Source organism: Natator depressus, chromosome 20 (genome assembly GCF_965152275.1).
Source record: "Natator depressus isolate rNatDep1 chromosome 20, rNatDep2.hap1, whole genome shotgun sequence".
Classification (NCBI taxonomy): domain Eukaryota; kingdom Metazoa; phylum Chordata; order Testudines; family Cheloniidae; genus Natator; species Natator depressus.
The window spans coordinates 13,114,299-13,126,426 of NC_134253.1; the positions used below are offsets into that span (position 1 = coordinate 13,114,299).

Here is a 12,128-nt window from a genome sequence, read left to right on the forward strand (position 1 = left end):
TTGGGGTCAGCACTGAGTAAGGGGAGAGCATCCCCCAATGCTTCCTGCACACCCTGGGTGCTCTTTGCTGGTCTCCCATCTCAGCATTGACCAGGGCTGACCCTGCTTAGCTGGAAAGGCCCAACAGGCACCAAGAGCAGCATGCAACAGCACCAGCTCAGCTCTAAGCTACCAGCTGTGGGGCTGCCATAACAGCAGGGCTGACGCCGCACCGGAAGAAGCTGCGATGGGTGACCCCAGATACAGTTGCAGCGAAGGGATCCCGGCTGGGGTTAGGAGAAGGGAAAGGACGAGCTGACCAGGCTGCAATCAGAGGACACTGGGCTCTGTCCTGGGCAAATTTCGTTAATGATCTGGAAGATGGCGTGGATTGCACCCTCAGCAGGTTTGCAGATGACGCTGAACTGGGAGGAGTGGTAGATACGCTGGAGGGTGGGGATAGGATACAGAGGGACCTAGACAAGTTGGAGGATTGGGCCAAAAGAAATCTGATGAGATTCAACAAGGACAAATGCAGAGCCCTGCACTTAGGATGGAAGAATCCCATGCACTGCTACAGACTAGAGACCGAATGGCTCGGCAGCAGTTCTGCAGAAAGGGACCTGGGAATTACAGTGGATGAGAAGCTGGATATGAGTCAACAGTGTGCACTTGTTGCCAAGAAGGCTAACGGCATTTTGGGATGTATAAGTAGGGGCATTGCCAGCAGATCGAGGGATGTGATCATTCCCCTCTATTCAGCATTGGTGAGGCCTCATCTGGAGTACTGTGTCCAGTTTTGGGCCCCGCACTACAAGAAGGATGTAGAAGAATTGGAAAGAGTCCAGTAGAGGGCAACAAAAATGATTAGGGGTCTGGAACACATGACTTATGAGGAGAGGCTGAGGGAACTGGAATTTAGTCTGCGGAAGAGAAGACTGAGGGGGGATTTGATAGCTGCTTTCAACGACCTGAAAGGGGGTTCCAAAGAGGATGGATCTAGACTGTTCTCATTGGTAGCAGATGACAGAACAAGGAGTAATGGTCTCAAGTTGCAGTGGGGGAGGTCTAGGTTGGATATTAGGAAAAACTTTTTCACTAGGAGGATGGTGAAGCACTGGAATGCGTTACCTAGGGAGGTGATGGAATCTCCTTCCTTAGAAGTTTTTAAGGTCAGGCTTGACAAAGCCCTGGCTGGGATGATTTAGTGGGGATTGGTCCTGCTTTGAGCAGGGGCTTGGACTAGATGACCTCCTGAGGTCCCTTCCAACCCTGATATTCTATGATTCTATGAAACAGATGTGAATTTGTGGTTGCAACAAGCAATGGAGCTGGGAGAGTGCAGGGGTTGGGATAGTCACCAGGGGCTGTTATCACCTCACATCTGGACACAGGCTGGCAGACAGGAGCCCAGCTAACCCTTGCTGTGGGGCTGAGCAGGCAGGTGCATTGCTGCGGTCCTGGGAGATGGCTGAGCAGGCAGGTGCATTGCTGGGGGCTTGGGCAGGCAGGTGCATTGCTGGGGATTGCTTGGGGGCTGGGCAGGCTGGTGCCGTGTGCCACCCACACATTGCTGCAATCCTTGGAAGCAGCTGACACCGCCTAGGGTGATTCTCACGAGTTGGTCTGGAGGAGTGTGTGTGTGTGTGGGGGGGCGAGACCCCGTTTACCCCTTCCCAGGTAGGATGGGTCTGAGCAAAGAGCCTGGTTGGGAGGGAGCAACAGGTGCCCTGGGATGCTGTGGAGACTCAGGGAGCTCATCCGTGTCACAGCTCCCCTGGTGTGGGGGACGAGGGGGGAGAGAGAGAGAGTTCCTAGAGAGACCCCAGGGCAGGGCTGAGTAAGTGGGAGCTGCAATGTGGGGCCTCCATGCAGATAGACAGATGGCAGAGCCAGCCTGCCCAGAGCAGGGAAAGGGGAGCCCCACCCCCAGCCTGCCAAACACACTGGCAAATGGAGGGAGCCACGCAGACACCCAGGGCTGGAGGGGACTGAGGCGCTAAAGAAGAGCTGGCAGCCCTGGGGGACAGACAGAGACTCAGGAGGCCCCTGCTGACAGGAAAGCTGAGGCCCCAGGCTAGGCCCACATGGGGAGCATGTGTGGGGGGCTCCCAGACATGGCTGCCCTGGGGGGTGGGGGTGGGAGGGGACAGAGCAGCACTCACCTGCTGGAAAGTTTTGGCCCATATCCGGAAGTAGAGCTTCAGGCTGACCCGCTGCTGCTTCTGCAGCAACCCCACCTGGCAGGTCAGCTGGAAGCACTCGGCCTCGGGGCATTTCTGTGGGGAGAGGCCATTGGACAGAGGGTCAGGGACACAGCAAGGGTTGGGGCCCAGCAGAATAGAAGTGACCATCTCCAACATTAGACCTTGGGACACCTGTGGCCACTGGCAAGCAGCCCCAGGAATGGGGGCTCGGTGGAGACAGCCCGGGCTGAGAGCCCAATGACTGGGATTAGCCTCGGCATTCTGAAAGGCAGAGCAACCATCGCTGGCACCAGGCTCTGCATGGAAAAGGAGGCTGGTAGCAGTGGCAGAACCAGAATGCAGCCACCTCTGGTGCGGGACAGCACACAGCAGTGCTGCGTGGGAGTGGGAGGAGAATCTGAATCCAGGTGCAATGGCAGGAGGCTGGATGCACCAAACACTCCTGAATTAGAACAGGGCAAGGACATGGGTAACACTCTGCTCATGCGTGCCAGGCCCGTAGGCCCTGGGGAGTGGGTGTTGATTCATGACTCTTTACTCCCAGGGCTGGGCGGAGACTGATTCTTGTGCACTGTTCCCCCAGCAGTCACAGGGCACCCTGGGTGCAGCTGCACACAGAAATCAACGACCCCTGGCCTGAGGTGTGCAGAGTTCAGAGAGGCACTGACCAGGGTGTGGGGGCTCCCAGAGGACCCACTGCTCCACGCTGCGTCTCGTCTCTGCAGGTAATGCTGCTCCGAGCTGGGAGAGGCGGTGGGTCTCTGCTCCAGCTGCAAACACATTCCAAGGAGAGTGAGTCACCTTCGTTTGGCCCCCCACATGCCCTGTGCAAGGGAAGGGCAGGGTGTGGATACCAGGCCTGCAAGGCCCCCGCTAGATCCCACCCCCACTGGTAAAGGCAAGCACTTCTGACCTGCCCCACAGCTGCCAACCCCTCTGACTGCAATCCAGCTGTGACCCTTGCAAGAGAGATGCCAGCCCTTGCCCAGGCTGTAGGCACTAGCTAAGAACTGACGGCTTTGTAGCTGGAGACCAGACCAGGTCACCTGTACATTAGCTTTGCTCAAAATAGATATTAGTTTTATAAGAATGTTTTTCGTGTCTAGACTCTATGGAATACTTGTACATTGCTGTGTGCATTACTTCTGGGGCAATTCTGCACCACTGCACATGCGCAAAATTCATGTGCCGTGCAGACTTTTTTTTCTCAGCAGAAAATACATTCGGCTGAGACGCGCTGCAGCTACACCTTTCACCCACCAGAGGCCGCTGTGGCGCCAGAACAGAGCCGCCGCTCCCAGGCAGGAGCAGCGCCAGCTGCAGATAGGGAAGAGAAGAGGCTGCATTCCTCCAACGCCCTGCCTGTGGGACCAGGTCAGGAGGTTTGGGCTATGGGGGGGGATGGACAGTGTGTGGCACATGGGGCTTCTGGGTGGGGCCCACAGACTGGGATTCAGAAGGGCTAGTGGGAGGGAAGACTGGAGCAGTGGCTGAATGGGAGTGGGGGGTGGCTGAGTGAGGACGCAGGGGCACATGTGGACAAGGGGTGCAGGGACATATGGGGGGAGGGGGTCAGCCAGTGTCTGCATTGTGAAGGCTCCCTAACAATCCCCCTTCTCCCCAGAAAAAAACCCTGTTCCATACTTTTCCCAACCACACCCAACAACCCTCCAAGTTCACATCCAGGCTTCTTCCCAGCAATTACTTCCCTCTCCCTCAGCAACTATGTTACCCTGATTCCCCCCAGCCTTTGCACTGCTTCTGAGGAGGGCAGGAAATATGGTTCTGTATTGTAGTTTAAATGAAGTATTACTCAAAGTTCTGTATTAATATGCCTAGTAAGGCATCTATTTGTCAATAAACATTCAGGAAATGTTTTTTGTTGTTTGTATTGTTACAGACAGACTTGCTGACAGGTATTTTGGAATAAATTACCAAAATATTGGAACTAATCTGATTATACTGTGTTATTTTGATAAATAAAATTGTGTGCAGAATTTTTAATTTTTTGGCACAGAATTCCCCCAGGAGTAATGTATTCATTTCACTGATAATGTCTGGGTCCCATGGTATAAGGTCAGATTTCATTGTCTGCTCTGCAATGTGAAAATGTTTGCTTTGAAACTGCCAATAGAACCAGACAAACCACTGGGGAATGTCAGAGGACAAAAGACCCTCCACCCAGGAAGAGGAGACATGCACATGGACTCCTCCCATCATCCTGAACTCTGGGGGAAGGGAATAAAAATTCCTGACAAGAAGAAACAGCATCTTTTTGGCTGTTTGAACTCTGAAGGGCCAGAGACTCGAAACTGAGGCCAGAGATCCCCAGGGGATTCAAAGACACTTGGAAAAGACAGATCACTACAATGCTTTCCCTCTTAGGACTGAGATGGTAACTCATGGTGTGTATACATTTGCTTGCTTTAACCTGTAAATAACTCCCTTATTGCTTTTTCCTAGTTAATAAACCTTTAAACAGTTAAGTAAAGAACTGGCTACAGCTGTTGTTTTTGGAGTAGGATCTAGAGCATCAGTTGATCTGGGGTAAGTGACTGGTCTCTTGGATGTGGTGTGATTTTTGGTGTGTGTGACGATTTATCATTAAGTCCAGTGGCAAAACAGACTGGAGAGTCTGAGGGGAGGGTCTGTGACTCCATGGTAAGGCTGGTACAGCGATCCAGGAGTTTTCACAGTTGTTACTGGCTTGGTGAAATCGAATTACAGAACATACCACCCACTTGGGGCGTCTGCCCTGCTTCTGACAGTCTGCCTGACTCGGCACTCAAAGTCCTGAGCTGCTCCGGGCAACGCGACATCGGCAACAGGAGCCAAGAAGGGGCATGGGACGGCATCTCCCGCACAGAAACACACAATATAGTTCAACGCCATCGGTCATTGCCAAAGCAGGGGCTGCGGGTGGCAATGAGGAGCATGGGGGGCAGGGCGAGAGTAGCAGGGGCTGTAGGTCAGGACTGGGGCATTAGCTGGTTTCCCAGAAGCTCTCACCTCCTCTGTGCTTGTCCCTCCCAACTCACTAATTTTTGCGATTCCTGAAACAAACTCCAACCCCCACCCAACTGCCAGCCCCTGGAAGCCCTGACTCAGCACGTGGCTGGCCCAACCTGAGCCCCTGCTGCTCTGCCCCAGGCCCCTGTGCAGACAGCATGGTTAGGGGACTGCCCCCTAGTGGAGAGCCCCAGCCCATCGCAGCACACAAAGGCTCACCCTGCCCGGGGCCAACCCTGCGTCCCAGTTACCTGCAGCTTCAACGGGTTGACAGGCTGGCTGGAGGTGCAGTTGGCTGGCACCAAGTAGTTGGTCACGTACATCACCGGTTTCCCCTGGAAGCTCACAGGGCAGCTCAGCTCCAGGACCCCATGGCTGATGGTGCTGGGACCCTCATTCACCAGCTGCAAGGGGAGAGAGGAATGGGAGGGTCTGTGCCAGGCGGCAGTGTCCCGCGGGGTGCCGAGCTCACCGGGAATGGGGCAGCCCACCTGGCTGTGCTGTGGCCTCCTGGGGCCCATGACCCCCAGGCGAGAGGAGAGGAGAAAGCAGGGAGTGGGACATTCCAGCTGGCATGGACAGAGTGCCCCGGTGGAGTGTGCACCCCCCCAAACATTCCCTCTCAGTATGGGCCCCCAGGGCCTCCCGATCAGACGAGCCCCACAGGCAGCCCCTCTCCTCCCATACTGGCCCCACAGAACCTCCCTCCCCAACCTGTCCTGGCCCCGCAGCCCCCCCAGTATCCCCCAGCAGAGGGGCTGGAAGATTGGACTGCTTCTACCCAGCCTGCAGGGGGTATGGCGCTGCTCCCTGCCCCGATGCTGCCAGCCAGGGGAGCTGTGCTGCGAATGACACCCACCTCATACACATGCTGCACCTCGGGGCCCACGTCCTGCTCCTTCTCTGGATTTCTGCCAGGCTTCCAGCCCAAGATGGGGAAGGACACGGCCTCAGGCTTGGAGACCCTGCGGGTCAGGCGCAGGTGGTCACTGGCTGCTGGCCCTGGGGATCAGTCCCTGCAGCCCAGTCAGCCTCTGCAGCGTGGGGCCACTGGTGATCTGCGCTGAGAGCTGCTGAACTCGTGTCATGCAGGGGCCACAGAACAGCCACAGCTGGGCCAGGGCTTCCCTGCCGGCCTGGGCAGGATGTGAATTAGTGACTGGGGGAGGGGGCCATTTTCTGGAGGGGCACTGGGGGGCTACAAAGGAGCAGCTAGCAGGACCTGGACTCAGTGCTGGCCCCCCCAAGGCCAGGCCCCCTTGGCTCAAGGCTGGGCACACTCACCCGTGGGAGGAGACCCTGGCGGAGGCCTCGACGCGGAGCGGGAACGCCACCACCTCGCTGCGGGAGTTGTTCTCGTTCTTGCTGTGGAGAGAGCAGAGCGTGTCACGGAGCAGCCCGCTCCCCTGCACGGCTCCCTGCTGCGCCCCGCATGGCTCCCTGCTCCCCTGCATGGGACGGCCCACTCCCTCCGTGGGGACAGCCCTGGCACCTCCGGGCGTGGCCGGTCAGAGCCCCGGCACCTCTGGACTTGCCACATTTGTTAAGAATGTAAAAAAATCGCTTGAGCCCTGGCACCTCTTTCATTACAAATTAAGCCCTGGGCGCATCTGGGCTCCAGCCTGGGATCCTCCCTAAGGGAGCAATGGGGCTATGGAGAAGAGGATGCCTGGCATTACCTCCGGATCTGGAACTCAAACTGGATGGTCTTCTTGTTTTCACGAAGATGGGGGACGGTGAAGCGCAGGCCCCCCCAGAGCTGAGGGACAGAGGAGAGTTAATGGCTCCATTCTCCCAGCTCCCTGGAAGGACCTAGCTCCCCACCCGCCCCTGATGTGCCCACTGGCCCGTGACAGCCCAGCTCCCCATCTGCCCCCAATGTGTCCCCCGGCCCCTGACAGCCCAGCTCCCTGCCCTCCCCTCTCCCCTGAACTGCCCCTGGCCCCTGACAGCCCAGCTCCCTGACCTCCCCCCTCCCCCGAACTGCCCCCGGCCCCTCACAGCCCCTCCCCCGATCTGCCCCCAGCTCCCTGCCCACCCCTGACGTGCCCCTGGGCTCATCCGAAGGGGAGCTGGGCCCTCAGCAACACATGCCAGCAGCTCCCAGCAGCAGATTTCCTGGGGACAAAGGGAAAAATTCCCTGCCTGCCCCACCCCCGCTCCCCTGCCTGCCCCACCCCCACTCCCCAGCTCCCCAATGCCCAGCTGTCCCAGCGCCCCACATACCGCAGCATGCAGCCACCCTTGTGCCCCACTGGCCTTGCCCTTCCCAATGCCCACCTGCCCTAGCACCCAACCACCCCCACACCTGGAGCCTCACCAGGCCGGGCACCCCAAAACCCCACCCTCCCCAATGCCCACTGGAAATGGCCAGACACCTCAGTGCCATGGCACCCAGCTGTCCTGCCTGGCCTCTCAGTTAGGTGGCCACTCCCAGGGAGCAGAGGGCACTGTCCAGTGAGGACTGCCCGGGGCAGCTCTCCAGGGTGCTCCAGTTGTGGGACAGCTACTCACACTGGTGCCTGACTTCATGGGGTTGCCAAGGTCACAGATCACCATGCGGGTCCGGTTCACTGACTCGTAGGCGCAGCTCAGGTTGGTGAAGTTCTGCACAGGAGGGGAAGAAAGCTGGGATCAGAGCAGGGCTGCAGGGGAAGGGGGTCTGCAGAGGACGGGGAATGGAGGGGAGAGGAGATACCGGGTCCTCTGCCCGTACCCACCCTGCTGTGGGGAGCAGAGGCACACCTGAGCTCCCCTGCAGGAGTCCCGTCCCCAGGGGTCCCCTTACAGCAGGCAGCACATGCCAGGCCACCCTGTTCTGGGGGCTCAGACTGGCACCGAGGGGCCCATGCCAAGGAGCTGCAGCCCCGAGCCAGGGCCATGGGCCCCATGGCACTGCGAAGGAGCAGCCGTGAGCAATGTCCCTGGATCCTGCATCACTCCCAGAGCAGAGGGCCTTGCCCAGCTGTGAGCCAGCTGCGGCATGGCTTGCGGGGTGCTCCGATCCCTGGGTGTCTCTGCCACCTACCCCATGGTTGCGGATCACCCCAGAGTAGTCAGCCTCAGCGGGCAGGATGACGTAGAGCTCGGCTTCGTAGGCGCCACCCTCCCCGCGGTTGCGGGCGTTGAAGGTCAGGTTCAGGGCATTCTTGTCACCCAGGTACACCACACTGTGCTCCCTGCAGGGCATAACGGGCATGAGAACCAGCGGGCACATCCTGGCCTTGGCGCTGCCACATCCAGAGACACGGCCCCTCCCACCCCGGCACGGCATAGCCAGTCTACCTGCTGCCTGCACAGCGCCTGCCAGCCAGAACCCCCGTTCAGCAGCTAGTGGGGGGGGACCTGCTGTTCACACAGCTGTGCCCACGCTGCCTGCGCTCCGCCCAGCTCCGCTTACACTCAGCGCCAGGCTAAGGGCTTCCATATGTGGGCACAGCTGCTTTGCGTTAGGCCACGTGTGTGGGGGAGGGGGAGTCACGTCGCCCACGCAGCTGGGGTACCGCAGTGGGCCTCCTCCAGGCTGGGCTCAGAGCTCTGCGAGGGAGGGGGCTGAGCTCCTGCCCTCCTCTCACCACATCGGGGCCTTGCCAGGAGGGTGAGCACCACACCAGACCCAGCTGCCTCAGGCCCATGGGGCCGGGAGAAACTGGAGCAGGTCCAGAGCAGAGGGGGGCACTCCGGGCAGCGTCCCTGGGCTCCCATCCCGCACCAGACAGAGGCGATCCCCACCCCACCCCTCTGAGCTGGGGCCTCCGGGGACTGCCCAGCCCCACCCCCAGGGGGCAGCTCTCCTCTCACACCCCATGACCCAGAGAGCAGGGCACCATCAGCCGCTGGGCACCCTGGGCAGCAGGAGAGGGAGGGAGGGAGGTGGAAGGAAAGGAAGCTGATGGGGGGGGTGGGGGGGAAGCTGGCATCCTGCTGTAGGGTACCTGAGTCATGACCCCCAGACACCACTCCTGCGCTGTCCCAGCCAGATCTGGGCAGACCTGCCCCAAAGTCCAAGGTAGCAGGTGCCCTAAGGAACAGCCCCACCTCGTGGTGAGGTAAAGAGACTCCCCAGGGTCTCTGCCACACGCAAGCACCCAGAAAAGATGGGGCTGCAGCCCAGAAACCCAGCCTGGGGGAGCAGCATCACTCATAGCCCCCTCCCTGCCCCGCCCCCAGCGCTAACTGCCCCTCCCTAGCCCTAACTGTGCCCCCTCCCTGCTCCGCCCCGCTGGCAACTCATGCACAGTGCCCTGCTCTCATCCACCTGGGCGGCTGGCCTTGATCCTTGCTCCCAGCCCTCTGCACCCTCAGCCTGACGGGGGGTTGCGGGGGGTTGCCCTATGCCCGGGCTTCCCAGAGCATCCTCAGCGCTGGTCCCAGCATGGACCCTTCACTGAGACGTGGGCAGGGTGCTGGAGGCTAGGTATGTAACCCAGGAGTCCTAGCTCCCAGCCTGCAGAGGTGATGCATGGGGGGGCCCCACATGGGGTCATGCCCCCCCCAATTTCTTCCAGGGTTTGCCGGCCAGGCCCCTTCCCTGTGAGGCAGCTCCTGGTGCTGGCAAGCGGCAAGCTGCGGCCGTGGGGAGAGGGAGCAGCAAACAGCTGGGAGCTGCAGGGAAGGGCTACTAGGGTTGGGGGGAGGCGTGACTCAAGTTCTTTGGGGGGGAACCTTTAAATTGTGCCCCCCCCCGCTATCATCAGGCACCAGTCGTCTCTGCCAGCCAGCACCGCTAGACCACATTCCCCACATAGGGCGGGGCTGCTCCCCCTGGGCAGGCTGCTGCCCACAGCTCACCCCACGCTCTGAGCTGGTCACTGCAGATGCCCCCGGGCATTGCCCCTGCCCGAAGTGCCTCCTGCCAGCCTTACCCAAAGACGTCAAGCTGCAGGTCGGGGACGCAGATATTGTCCTCGCCACAGTCCAGCTGGATCTGGGCCTGGAGGTCAGAGAGAAGGGGTGGGGGTCTGTGTGAGCAGCCCTCCAAATTGTGTCCCTTGGTCATGGGGTACCCCCTCCCCTGCTGTCTCTACAGTGACAGCAGCCTCCATGCCCCAGGACTGGCCCCCCCCGAGGTGGCACGGGGTGAACCCCAGAGCCTGGTGCAGACCACGGAGCTGCCCAGCTTAGCACTCAAGGCCCTGTCCCAGCGCTCTGCCCCTCAGCTCCTGGGGCACGATGGGAGAGGGATGGGCACAGCACAGTCAGCCAGGGCCCCATAGAGAGCTGGGGGACCACACAGCCAAGACCCATGGTGCACACACATGGGGATCCACCCGGCCCCATGGTGCCCTCCTGGGCCTCATCTCTTCCACTGGTGCATCAGGGGGTGGGGATGGCAGTGCTGGGGGGGTGGGGGTGGGTGTTTTATTTCTGCCTGCCCTACCTTTCAACTACCTGAAGGGGGGTTCCAAAGAGGATGGATCTAGACTGTTCTCAGTGGTAGCTGATGACAGAACAAGGAGTAATGGTCTCAAGTTGCGGTGGGGGAGAGTTAGGTTGGATATTAGGAAAAACTTTTTCACTAGGAGGGTGGTGAAACACTGGAATGCGTTACCTAGGGAGGTGGTGGAATCTCCTTCCTTAGATATTTTTAAGGTCAGGCTTGATAAAGCCCTGGCTGGGATGATTTAGTTGGGGATTGGTCCTGCTTTGAGCAGGGGGTTGGACTAGATGACCTCCTGAGGTCCCTTCCAACCCTGATATTCTATGATTATATGATACCCCCAGTGCCAGGGCCAACCGGAAACAGAACAGGGCAGGAAGCAGCTGGGAGCTGGTATGCGGGCTCCAAGGGGGGGTGCTAAGGAGCCCGCGGCCTGGGAAGAGGCACCTTCTCGTGGTGAGATTGGATCTAGGGGACCTCCTGGGGGCACAGCAGGCAGGAAAGCCCCTGGAAAATGGCCCTGGGCGCCCGATTTGATTCCTCCCTCCCAGGGCCTGGCCCTGCTGACAAAGCCAGGCCGGCAACCCCCCAACTCTGAGATCCAAGCTGGGGCTCCCCTACCCCGGCCAGGCCCTGCCACCAGAACAGAGCCTGTAGTCCTCAGCACCCGCTACAGAGGAGCCCAGGCAGTGTGGCGCCAGTCCCCCTGGGAGGTAGCAGCAGGTCTCCACCCCTCTTTCCCCTCGCACCTTCCGCTCGATGTAGCTCTTGGTGAGGTAGTTGAGGATGGGCTGCAGCCCGTGGGCGTCTGCTGGGGCCTGTGGGTCCAGGCCGAAGTTCAGCGCCACGTGGATGGAGGACAGCTTGTCGCGGAACTCCGACTCGTTCTGGGGAGAGAGGAGTGCTCAGGGGCAGCACAGACCCGGCTCTGGCCCAGGGCTGGCACAGGCCAGGACCCCCGGAGCACTCCACTGCCATGGCAGCCTGGCCAGCGCAGACCTTCCGTGGCTGTGAGAGCTCAGGTGCACTGGGCAACGTGCGCTGGGGAGCCAGAGAGAACCACAGGTCTGGCAGCCTCCCCAACAAGCCCCCTATACCCTCCTCACAGGCAAGGGCTGGCTCTGAGCCCCCTGGGGATCAGGTGGGTTACCCCAGTGCAGGGCTGCGGCTCTCGGCTGGGCTGACCCCACTTACCCGGAGGTAGATTTTCATCTCCCTGCACTCCTCCAGGGCGCCATTGTGCACCTTGATGGTCTGCGCCAGGTGGGGCTGGCGGGAGTGCAGGAACAGCGCCCGCTTGATGGCCCCCTTCTGCTTCAGGTGGTCCAGGTGCAGCTCCACAGTGAACCCTGTCGAGGGAAGGAGAGGCCAGGGTGACTGGAAAGCTCAGGGGCCAGGGCAGTTCTGCAGTCACGGCTCCGGGACTCAGCAGAACCCCACTAACTCCCCACCTCTCTTCACAGAGGCACCAGCTGGCCTCAGAAGGGAGCTCTTCATCTACCACTGACATGCAGCCACCTCTGGGGCAGGGTTCAGCAGCTGTTTAACAGCAC

General features: G+C 59.8%; 1 protein-coding gene across 2 annotated transcripts in view; it reads right to left on the bottom strand.

The window, feature by feature from the left end:
- ITGA5 (integrin subunit alpha 5) overlaps nt 1-12,128 on the bottom strand; it is a 49,842-nt gene that overhangs the window by 3,969 nt on the left and 33,745 nt on the right. For both annotated transcript variants that reach the window (XM_074935002.1, XM_074935001.1), the window contains exons 17-27: nt 11,770-11,924; nt 11,325-11,462; nt 10,061-10,128; nt 8,224-8,374; nt 7,710-7,802; nt 6,875-6,954; nt 6,480-6,560; nt 6,055-6,160; nt 5,447-5,599; nt 2,855-2,956; nt 2,145-2,258 (exon numbers count right to left, since the gene is read on the bottom strand). In XM_074935002.1, coding sequence (XP_074791103.1) covers nt 2,145-2,258; nt 2,855-2,956; nt 5,447-5,599; nt 6,055-6,160; nt 6,480-6,560; nt 6,875-6,954; nt 7,710-7,802; nt 8,224-8,374; nt 10,061-10,128; nt 11,325-11,462; nt 11,770-11,924 — 1,241 coding nt within the window. The remainder of the gene's footprint in view (nt 1-2,144; nt 2,259-2,854; nt 2,957-5,446; nt 5,600-6,054; nt 6,161-6,479; nt 6,561-6,874; nt 6,955-7,709; nt 7,803-8,223; nt 8,375-10,060; nt 10,129-11,324; nt 11,463-11,769; nt 11,925-12,128) is intronic.